At 42.7% G+C, this 12,212-nt stretch overlaps 1 protein-coding gene across 1 annotated transcript in view; it reads right to left on the bottom strand.

The window, feature by feature from the left end:
* The window catches only part of USP50 (ubiquitin specific peptidase 50), a 31,142-nt gene that overhangs the window by 10,718 nt on the left and 8,212 nt on the right, over nt 1–12,212 (bottom strand). The window contains exons 4-6 of the mRNA XM_006756007.2: nt 11,451–11,660; nt 9,723–9,865; nt 6,187–6,319 (exon numbers count right to left, since the gene is read on the bottom strand). Coding sequence (XP_006756070.1) covers nt 6,187–6,319; nt 9,723–9,865; nt 11,451–11,660 — 486 coding nt within the window. The remainder of the gene's footprint in view (nt 1–6,186; nt 6,320–9,722; nt 9,866–11,450; nt 11,661–12,212) is intronic.

Below are 12,212 nucleotides of genomic sequence, written 5' to 3'. Positions count from 1 at the left end.
GGAAAGAGATTAATAAGAACTAATTAAGCAGAAACAAAGAGGTAATAAAAAAGATCAAAAAGACAAATTAGCCCTAACTGGTTTGGTTCAATGGATAGAGTGTCAGGTTGGGGACTGAAGGGTCCCAGGTTCGATTCCAGTCAAGGGCATGTACCTTGGTTGCTGGCACATCCCCAGTAGGGTGTGTGCAGGAGGCAGCTCAATCGATGTTTCTCCCTCATCGATGTTTCTAACCCTCTCTTTCTCTCCCCTCCTCCCTGTAAAAAATCAATAAAATATATTTTTTTAAAAAAGACAAATTAGTCCTTTAAAAAGACTTAACTACATAATAGGAATATTAATAATTCATTTAAAAAAGAGAAGGCAATGAATGGTTAAGTAAATAAAATTAGAAATGACATAAGCTGCTTTACCTACAATAAAAAAAAACTATATTATTGTGGGAAAAAGATTTAAGACCCAGCAGAAAATTAAAAACATCTTTAATACCTGAAAAAGTTTTGCCAGCAAACTGAAAACTTTGATAAACCAAGAAATATCCAGAAAATTATAACTTACCAAAACTGATGCAAGAAGAAAATAGAAAGCCTAAATAGACTTACAAATATTAAAGTAATTGCATGGGTACTGGCATACCTCAGAGATCTTGTGGGTTTGGTTTCAGACCAGCACAATACAAGTCTGGCAACAGAGCAAGTCTGGCAACAGAGCAAGCCATAATCTTTTTCTGTTGGTGGAGGAGAGTCTTGCCTTCAATTTGTAAAAAAAACACAACACCTGCGAAGCACAATAAAGCGCAGGGCAGTGAAACGAGGTCAAGGTCAGCCTGCAGCTTCCCTCGGGGGGAACAGCAGGCCCAGGTGGGTTTACTGGTGGATTCTGTTAATCCTTCAAGAAACTTCTCATTAGCGAACTGCACAGGTTTCTGTAGAAGAGGGGGAAGCTCCTTTAACTCCTGAGGTTAGGATAACCCCAAACCAGACAAAGACAATTCGGGGAAGAAAACACAGATCACTCTCATCCAAGAAGACAGATGCAAAAATATTAAAATACAGTCAACCAAATCCAGCAAAGTATATTGAAGATAACATGACCAAATTGTATTTATTCCAGCAATGCAAGAGTAATAAAAATTTAAAAAATCTATCAATGTAATTGACTGTGTTGACAGATTAAGAAGGATTCAAGAGAGCTGTAGAATCTATATTATTGTGGGAAAAGGATTTAATAGAAGTTAATACCTTTACAAAACGCACAAAAGCGGTTAGCAAAACCAAAATAGAAGGAAGTACGCATAACCTGATAAAGTGTAGCTACTGGAAGCTACGGCCAGCGTCCCTCTTAATTATTCCATTTAAAATCAAGAAAAAAAGGATACTCCAGATGGTGACTTCGAGAATCCTGAACTCACCTCCCAGGAGACAGGGAAAAACCAACAGGGCGCGCGTTCACATTCCTGAGATCCACAGGCTGCAAGGCTCTGAGAAGCGCCTGCAGAAGGTCGAGAGCACTCAGACTCACCTGCCCCGCCGCTCAGCATGGAGGCAGCTGACCTGACATGAATGAGGTTCACTTGCTACTGTTAAAGCATTGGCCTGAGGGGCAAGCGTCTAAGTGAGTACAGTCGTGCTTAAGGGCTGGCCGGCAGGCAGCACCACCCTCACGCTTTCCCTGGGCCTCCTGCTCCCCTGTGCTTCCTTCCAGGCCCTCCTTCTGCCACGCCCCAGAGCGCTGGCATCTCCCAGACTGCAAGATGGGAGTTGCTGTTTTTATTGAGGCAAACCAAGAGACATGCCCTTGACCAGAATCGAATCCGGGACCCTTCGGTCCGAAGACCGATGCTCTATCCACTGAGCCAAACCGGCTAGGGCTGTGCAGAAGTTTTTTAGTTCCATGTGGTACCACTTTTTGTTTGTGTGTTTGCCTTTGTTTCCCTTGCTGTTAGAGTCTAAACATCACTAAGACTGATGTCCGGCAGCTTACTGCCTATGTTTTCTTCTATGTATTTTATGGTTTCAGGTCTTACGTTCAAGTCTTTAATCCATTTTGAGTTAATTTTGTGTAGGGTGTAACATAGAGGCCTATTTCATCCTTTTGCATGCGGCTGCCCATTTTTTTCCAGCACCATTGATTGAAGAGACTTTCCTTTCTCCATTCTATATTAACCCCTATCAGATGTGTGATTTGCAACTATCTTTTTCTATCCAGTAGGTTCCTTTTCCTTTTGCTTGACTCCTTTGTTGTAAATTAGTCTTTCCAGGAGGGAGGCCAGTTTGATTCCAGGAGCTTAATTAAGCCTGAGGGCAGGCTCTTGTTTGGCACACAACCAGGTGCCTACAGAGGTGCTGTCAGGGAACATGTGCAGGTGGAATCCATCGTTGCGCTCTCCCTGGGCCTTTCTCCAGCTCACCGGTATCTCCCAGAAGGAGCTTATTTTTGCAGCTGCTGCCAGGGAACCCCTCTACTTTGCCTGGCTCTGGTGGCCCTGGGGCTTAGCCTGTGGGTCCCACAGGACTTGAGCCAACAGAGAAAACGTCCTTAAACTGCCGCCACCACCAAGGCACAGCAAGAAGCCACCGATCCAGGAGCTCTTTCTGTGGGAAGCGCTCCGTTAGCTTATTATCAAAGCTGCCTCAGGGGCAGGCTCCTAACCAAAGACACATCTATGGGCTGATGTAATCCTTTCTGGGGACCTCAGAGGTAGGCACTGTCTTTCCACTCTCCCCTGGCCATGCTCTGGAGTGCCAGTATCGCCCCAGGAGAGCTGCTACATGTATCTGGTGTCCTGGTTTTTGGGGCTGCGGCCCGCCCAGGGGATTCCCCTTGATTGCCTGGCTCTGGTGGCCAAGGGGAGCTTGGGTTTTTGGGTCAACATTCTGGCCAACAGAGCTACCTGGCCAGGGCTAAGAGGTGGCTGTTTTGTCTAATGTATAGAAACCATCACAGAGAATCAAGTAAAATGAAGAAACAAAGGAATATGTTTCAAATGAAAGAACAAGATAAAAACTCAGGAAAAAAAACTTAATAGCCCAGCCGGGTGTGGCTCAGCGGTTGAGCCTCGACCGAGGAACCAGGAGGTCACCGGTTCGATTCCCAGTAAGGGCATATACCTGGGATGCCGGCTCAATCCCCAGTGTGGGGTGTGCAGTAGGCAGCCAATCAATGATTCTCTCTCATCATTGATGTTTCTATCTCTCTCCCTCTCTCTTCCTCTCTGAAATCAATAAAAATATATATTTTAAAAAAAACAATAAAATGGAGATAAGTAATTTACCTGATAAAAAGTTCTAAGAAATGGTCACCAAACTCAGGAAAAGAACTGATGAACACAGTGAGAACTACTTCAACAAAGAGGGAAAAATAAGATAGTACCTAAGAGAAGTCACAGAGCAAAAAACACAAAACTGAACTGAAAAATACACTAGAAGGCTTCAATGGACTAGAAATGAAAGAAAGGATCAGTGGACTCAAGGATGACAATGGAACTCACCCCATCAGAGTAGCAAAAAGAAAAAAATAATTTTAAAAGAACAACAATAGCTTTAGGGACTTATGGACCAACATCAAGAGGACTAACATTTGTATTATAGGGGTCCCACACGGGAAAGAGAGAAAGGGGCAGAAAACTTATTTGAAGAAATAATGGCTGAAAACTTCCTTAACTTGAGAAAGGAAATAGATATTAAAATATAAAAATTATATTAAAAAGATACAGGAAGCCCAGAAAGTTCCAAATAAGATGAACCCAGAGACCCACGCTGAGACACATTACTATTTAAAAAGTCAAAAGTTAAAGACAATGAGAGGATCTTAAAAGCAGCAAGAGGAAAACAACTTGTCACTACAAGGACCTCCCTACCCTCCCTGCCTAAGATTATCAACAGATTTTTCAGCAGAAACTGCAGTCTAGAAGGGAGTGACACAATATTTTACACATACTGGATGTCCTAGCGAGAGAAGTAGGACAAGAAAAATAAACAAGAGATGTAATAATTGGAAAGAAAAACTGACATTTGCCAATTGAAAATGTAAAAAATGTAAACAATGGACACTTTAATATATATATATATATAATTGATTTCAGAGAGGAAGGGAGAAGGAGAGAGAAATAGAAACATCAGTGATGAGAGAGAATCATTAATTGGCTGCCTCCTGCACGCCCCCCCCTGGGGATCAATCCCTCCACCCAGGCATGTGCCCTTGGCCAGAATCGAACCTGGGACTCTTTAATCTGCAGGCTGATGCTCTATCCACTGAGCCAAGCCGGCCAGGGCCACAAGGGACACTTTTAAGAATAATTTGAAAAACTGTGTTAAGACCCTAACTGGTTTGGCTCAGAGGATAGAGCATCGGCCTGCAGACTGAAAGGGCCCAGGTTCGATTCCAGCTAAGGGCATGTGCCTTGGTTGCGGGTACATCCTCAGTGAGAGGTGTGCAGGAGGCAGCTGATCAATGTTTCTCTCTCATCAATGTTTCTAACTCTCTATTCCTCTCCTTTCCTCTCTGTAAAAAATCAATAAAATATATATATTTTTAAAAACTGTTAAGGTAAAAACCAAGCTTTTTTTATGATAATATAAGTGAATATCTTCATGATCTTTGGGGAGGGTAACTTGTGTCATGTGCCTTCATCATTTAATCTAGTCGTCACAGCAAGCCTATAAGCAAGTAGCACTGCTACTATTTACAGATGAGAGACTGGCACAAGAGTCCCAGATCCTGTAACTAGTAAGTGGCCGCGTTGGGATTTAAACCAAGATCTATATTTTACAGCCTATGTGTTGTTTTTTCCTTTTACTCTATGTATATGTGTACGTTTTTATATGTATACTAGAGGCCTGGTGCACGAAATTCATCATGGTGGTGGGAGTGGGGGTCCCTTAGCCTGGCCTGTGCCCTCTTGCAATCTGGGACCCCTTGGGGGATGTCTGACTGCCAGTTTAGGCCCAATCCCTGCAGTTGGACACCCAACAGTCAGACATCCCTCTGGCAATCCAGGACCATGCCCTCCTAACCGCTCACTTGCCTGCTCACTCCTAACTGCTCACCTGCCTGCCTGCTCAGTGCATGTCACAGTGACCAGTCATTCCGATCGTTTCGTCGTAAAGGTCACTTAGGCTTTTATATATATAGATATACATACATGTGTATATGTGCTCTTAATATATGTATATACTTTATGTATATATTATGATCTCAATGTGTATATATGCCATACATATGTATGTACACACCCTTTTTTTTAATTTATTGGTTTGAGAGAGAAAGAGAAACATTGATTTGTTGTTCCACTTATTTATGCATTCATTGGTTGACTCCTGTAGTGCCCTTACTGGGGATCAAACCTGCAACCTTGGTGTATCAGGACAATACTCTAACCAACTGATCTACCCAGCCATGGCCCACACACCCACTCTTAATATATGATATATAAATCTAAATAATTCTTGACAGACAGATGGTAGGTAGGTAGATAAACATTCCTTCTCTTTACTTACCACTGCACATCCCTTAATATATTGCCATGGCTAATAACTAAACCACATGGTACCCATCTATAGCACAGGCTTTAAAAATAATTGTACGTACTCCATAGAATTGTTGAAATAATTAAATGGGAAAATACGTGTTAAGTACTTAACAGAATACCAGGCTCAATACATGATGGCAATTGCTATTATTAACTACTATCTATATAGTAGACAACTTGGTCTGAATATACCCCGTGCTTTCTTTCCTTCTGGGAATCCTCAATGAGGAGAGTTGACACAGAGCCCAAAGGGACTTCCGGGGGTTGTATACCTAGGACTGGATGTATACAGGCAGCGAGTCTGCGACTATTATGTACCTAGTGTTTGGGGGCTTTGGCCGTACAGTGGCTCACAGTTACTCAACATAAAGTTATCGAAACCAACCTCTACTGCCCCCAGAGCACAATCTGCAAACGTCCCCAGATCTGAGACAGCCACTGAGTGGGGGGAAGTGAGGAGGCAGCGACCAGGGCATTTTATACTTTCACTGCTCTACGGCTCAGGGTCAAAGCAGGGAGTCTCCAGGCTCTATACTTTGTTTTAAAAAGCAACATATAGGAGAAGTCAGGGGAAGATAGAAGGCGCGGGCATTTAAGCAGCTAATTCTACAGTTTTCTCCAAATTTGTGTTGTTTAAATAGTTGTATTTTACTCACCACCACTGCACAGAGATTATATTTAGGATGTTTCCGGAAAACTGGACAAATGTAAGGAGTAAGGTCCAAGTTAGTGAGTGGGTAATGAATATCGGTTCTCAGTTTCCTTTTCATTGTACCCAGAATGTCAAACCTGGAGCGACAATAAACGTGTGAAATGAAAAGTGAGTTTGTGCGGCACTCAGGAATGAAGTTCCCATACCTTGATCAATTCTAAGTACAGTTCAAAGTAATTTCTTAAACAGATTATTTGGTGCGGATGTGTTCACAGAAGTTTTTCATATCTACATATACTTAGGAGCTCTACATCCACAGGCCTTGTCAACACTGAGACTGGAGGGGGCCAAGAGCTCGGGTCAGGACGTGAGACAGTGCGGAGTCAATCCAGGGGGCTCCGGGGAGAAGGAACCACACTGGCAGCACCTGGGAGCTTCACTGCGAGCGGCTGGTGCGTTCACTTTGCCAAGCTGCCTCAGTTTCCCTCTTCTGGATATCAGCACACGTGGTCTTGGCGGTGGCCAGCTTGCCAGCTCTTAGGCTTTAACATCTCTTTAATAGGATAAAATTTTGTGAAACGCTTGCCACATTCTCTATTTGCTATATGGAGCAGCAGTTCCCATCTGAGTCCATCGCAGAATCACCCCCGGAGCTCCTTAAAAAATACGTTAGGTTCATTTTGGAAAAATGGCTGATTTAGGTCTGGGGCAGGGCAATTCCTGGATGAGCCTGAGGTAGGCTATGCCTGAAAGCAAGAAGCCTTGTTTGCAAAAATGAAGGGACCATATGACCCAGCAATCCTATGCCTAGGTCTCATATGAAAAGAAATGAAAACTTATATCCACATGAAAATCCATATGCTAATGTTTATAGCAGCTGTATCCGCATCTGCCTCAAACCGGACACAACCCAAATGTTCATCAACTGGTGAATGTGGTACCTTCATAAAAGTGACTACTACACAGCAATAAAAATACTACACTACACTGCTCTACAACACACCACACCACGAATTCATCTCAGAAACATGGTGCTAAGTAAAAGAAGCCAAACTCAAAAGGCTGCATATAGTATAACATAGGGCATTCTGAAAAAAGCAAAACTATAAGGATAGAAATCAGATCAGAAATTTCCAGGGGCTGAGAGCAGAGAAGGGACTGATTATTAAGGAGCATGAGAAAGCTTTTCGGGGTGATATAGTCTATATGTTGGCTGATGGTCACATGACTGTGTGCATTTTTAAAAATTCATAGAACTGTGCATCTAACAAGGATGAATTTTGTGCCTGCAATTATTTTTAATTAAAACTAAATGAGCTAACTAATGAGGTAACAAAAGCTTGAAGGGATCTCACTGGCCAATTTTAAACAACTTGAACATCAAGAAGAATGATGATAGTAATGGATATGGAACACATAAGGTCTACGTGTCCATAGGTCCAGAGTGATACCAATTACAGAGGGGAAACTACAGCTTTAAATGGCGAGATCTTGCAGTCACCATCTTACCTAAGGGATCAAACCTAACAGTACTAATAGTGAGAGAAACTCTATGGTGTGCCTCCTGATGGAAAGTGATCAGCACACAACATCATCTATGCCAAACTCTTCCTAAAAATAAAATACAATAAAATAAAAATTTAGCCTGGCCCGGCTGGTGTGGCTTAGTGGTTGAATGTCCACCTAGGAACCAGAAGGTCACAGTTCGATTTCCAGTCAGGGCACATGCCCGGATTTCGGGCTCAATCCCCAGTGTGGCTGCAGGAGGCAGCTGATCAATGATTCTCTCTCATTATTGATGTTTCTATCTCTGTCTCCCTCTCCCTTCCTGTCTGAAATCAATAAAAATAAATTTTTTAAAAATTTAGCCTGAATCTAACCATGAGGAAACAGTTAACTAAATCCTGAGCAAGACACAGTCTAAACCAGTGATGGTGAGCCTTTTGAGCTGGGTGTGTCAGCATTTTGAAAAACCCTAACTTAACTCTGGTGCCGTGCCACATATAGAATTTTTTTTTATATTTGTAACCATAGTAAAAGAAAGATTTATGTTTTTGATATTTATTTTATATATTTAAATGCCATTTAACAAAGAAAAATCAACCAAAAAAATGAGTTCACGTGTCACCTCTGACACACGTGCGTCAGAGGTTCGCCATCACTGGTCTAAACAATGGGCTACTCAAAGGCTCAATATAAGAAAAAAAAAGTTTAGATATATAAAAAGGGGGAAAGACTGTTCTAGATTGAAAGAGACAGCCAAATGCAATGTAGGACCCTTGATTGGATTCTAGATTTCAAAAAAGTAATAAAAGACATTTGGGGGATGGGAGAAATTAGGATGGACTGTATCGTAGGTGACATAAAATTATTGTCACATTTCTCAGGCGTGACAATGGCGATTATGCAGGAGAATGTCTTTATTCTCAGGTGACACGTGGTGGAGTATCTAAGCATGAAATGCCATGTGTTGCGTCTTACTTCAGATGGTTCAGCTAAGAAAATGGAGGGGGGGAAGGAGGGGAAGAGGAGAGAGAGACAGAAAAGAGAAAGGAAATGTGGCAAAGTGTCACCAACTAATGAACATTTTGGGGCAGATGGGTATTCGTGACATAGTTTCAACTTCTTTGTAGATTCAAAAGTTTTAAAATAAAGTTTGGTGGGGGGGGGGAATAAAAATTAAAATAGGAATGCTTAGACTCCGCCTGAGACCTGTGGAATCAGAATTTGTAATGGTGGGGTCAGGGAATTTATTTTTTAAAAGCACTCAAAGTGAATGCCAAATGTCCATCTACAGATGAACAGATAAACAAAATCTGGCATACATACAGTGGAATATTACTCAGCCATAAAAAGGAGCGAACTTCTGGTGCACATGGACGAGCCTGGAAAACATGATGCTAAGTGAAATAGGCCGGCAGAAAGGATGGATGCTGTATGATTCCACTTACATGAAGCACCTGAAATAGGCAGAATTATAGACCCAGAAAGTAGATGAGGGGTTACCTGGGGCTGGGGGATGAGGAATGGGGAGTTATTGCTTAATGAGTGCAGAGTTTCTGCTTGGAGTGATGAAAACATTTTGGAAATAGTGGTGATTGTTGCACAACATAGATGTAATTAATGCCAACGAAGCATACACTTAAAACCGTCGAAAATGGCAAATTTTATGTTACATATACTAGTATTTTACCACAAAATTAAAAAAATCAGTGTAATATATTGGATACCATTGAATTGTACACTTTAAGTGGGTGTATTGCATGGTACTGAATTCTATCTTGATAAAGCTATTCAAGAAATATGCTCACCCTAGCTGGTTTGGCTCAATGGATAGAGCGTCGGCCTGTGGACTGAAGGGTCCCAGGCACATTGCCCGGGTTGCAGGCTCGATCCCCAGTAGGGGGCGTGCAGGAGGCAGCCAATCAATGATTCCCCCTCATCTTGGATGTTTCTATCTCTCTCTCCCTCTCCCATCCTCTCTGAAATTAATAAAAACATATTTTTTAAAATATGCTCACAAAATGTCAAAATCCATACCTTTTCAAGTGAAAGATCATTATTTTCGGTGCTTTGGAAATGCTGGCCCTCACAGCTGCTTCTTGCTTAGTTTCACAAAAGGAGCAGTGAAGCTGGTTGTTCCAGGTCAGTGTGTCTTGCTGGAAAAAGCACTGGAGACAGTCCTGTTGGGTAAACAAGCTTTGGGTGACCAGCTGGGTCAACGGTGACCAGGCTCTGTTCATACTGCAGCCCCCGAAGAGCCTGTGAATGGAGCCCGTGCTGCCTTCCTCAGGTCCAGGACGCACCAGCATCTGATGAGGGGGGATGAGGGGTGACATCTCCCTGCAAAGGAGGTGCTTCCTGCTCACTTCCGTCACTGAAGTGGGTCAACGTGCCCATTGGGATCTAATCTCTGAATCAGCATGTTAACTTCAGAATAATATTGACGGTGAAGTTTCCACTAACCAGTCAGGCAGCTGTTTTACATTATTCGTCTCGTCACAGAAGTGACCTGGTGATTGGACAATGACCACATCTCAGTGTTTTGACCTGGTGATTGGACAATGACCAAGTCTCGGGGTTTGAGGTGACCCATAATAAAGCCAGCAGAACAGAGAGAATGAGATCCCATGGCGGGAAATGTCCTCAGTGTAGCCAGGGACCCTCAGCTCTGCAAACCATTAACCTAAAGGGGAGGACGACAGATTCTGCTTCCAGTAGACACACCAGCACCTCATTTAGAGTCTTTGGGATTCGTTTACAGCCATCTGTAGCCATTTGATCTGCGAACAAGTCCCGTTCTGAATTAGTAGGATTCTATTCTCCAATTCTGGTAAATGTGTATCATCCTGCGAGGAGATGCATTGCTCCTGCCTCCAACCTGTTCCCTGCCTTCTACCACCACACCCTCTGCTACATTAGCTTTTGGTATTATGGTGAAGAAAATTCAAGAAGTAAACTAAGGCACTAGATTCCATTCTATTTTCCCAACACACTTCACGGTTTTTGTCTAAAAATATAACAGCTCGCCCTAACTGGTTTGGCCCAGTGGATAGAGCATCAGCCTGCGGACTGAAGGGCCCTGGGTTCGATTCTGGTCAGGGGCACATGCCGGGGTTGTGGGCTTGATCCCCAGTAGCGGGGCATGCAGGAAGCAGCCAATCAATGAGTCTCTTTCATCACTGATGTTTCTATCTCTCCCTCTCTTCTCTAAACCTGGTCAGGGCACAAACTTGGGTTTGGGGCTCGATCCCCTGTGTGGGGCATGCAGGAAGCAGCCAATCAATGAGTCTCTTTCATCACTGATGTTTCTATCTCTCCCTCTTCCTTCTTCTCTAAAATCAATAAAAAATATATTTTAAATATATATAAATAAGAAAATATAAGAACTCAAGGATGTCAGAATCTTTTATATCTAGTTCCCAAAATGGACCTACAGACCTTTGAGATAAGGAAAGGCCAAAAATTTTTTGCAAGAAAGTTTAAATTCCTTATATGTACCGCACCATGACAATAGATCGAATAAACCCCATTTATCTTTTCAATTTTACAACAAGGTTGCTTTATTGAGTACATAGAAATGCAGTAGATGTCACAGTAACTTATGTCTGTCACTTTTCTATAAATGTTATCATCATGGCTTCCAATTTTTTTTTTTTTAAGTTATAAAGTTGCCCCTTCCTTACTAGAAAATACAGGAAACAGGCCTAAGAGAATCGAGGACCGGATAGAACCAGACAAGAAAGCAAGCAGGAGTGAGAGCCCTACCTGGAGAGAGCACTTGTATTCGGATGGGATGGGGAGGGGGAGGACTGTGAAGACTTCGTTCCTGTAGGTGCAGTTCTCACACTTGAGGCACATGATGCTGTAGTTGAGCTGCCCTTCAAACAGCCGGGTGACGATGGAGGGCTCGCTGGCAATCGCCTTCCTGCAGCACCTCGGAACAGATCCTGTCTCACAGGATCTTCTTCGGGGGAACTACATCAAGGGATGGAAACCATGACTGGTTATCAAAAAGGTTTTAATAGATGACTTGCCTTTTTTCTATCAGAACAATACACTGCCGCCAGAAACCATGTTGTGGATTCAGACAATACACAGAGTAAGAACTTCTTAAGAGCATGTAGTATGTGTGAGTTCTGATAATCCAGCCAGTCCCCCGCTTAGTGAAGCTGAGGAGCGATACCCTAACCTGGTGACACACACGGCCATGGCTCCGGAAGCTCACAGCCTCACGATAGAGTGACAGAGGGCCCGGGAGGCAGTTTTTCCCAGGAAGAGTTTCTGGGTAGGTTTCAGACTAGCTTTCAGTCATGCAGGCTGATCTGGAGATGCATTCAAGGAATTTGTTCTCTCCGCCAGTCCCTTCAGGCTATGCTCCCTAGCTACTTCTCTTTTTGTTAGAAAACACTTTTTACTTTTTAAATTATTTTTATTTCTTTTTAAAAATATATATATATTTTATTGATCTTTTACAGAGAGGAAGGGAGAAGGATAGAGAGTTAGAAACATCGATGAGAAAACATCGAT

The sequence above is a fragment of the Myotis davidii genome, unplaced genomic scaffold (genome assembly GCF_000327345.1).
Source record: "Myotis davidii unplaced genomic scaffold, ASM32734v1 scaffold132, whole genome shotgun sequence".
NCBI classification, from domain to species: domain Eukaryota; kingdom Metazoa; phylum Chordata; class Mammalia; order Chiroptera; family Vespertilionidae; genus Myotis; species Myotis davidii.
The sequence above is the reverse complement of the archived record's forward strand: the minus strand, read 5'-3'. Positions and strand labels throughout refer to the sequence as shown.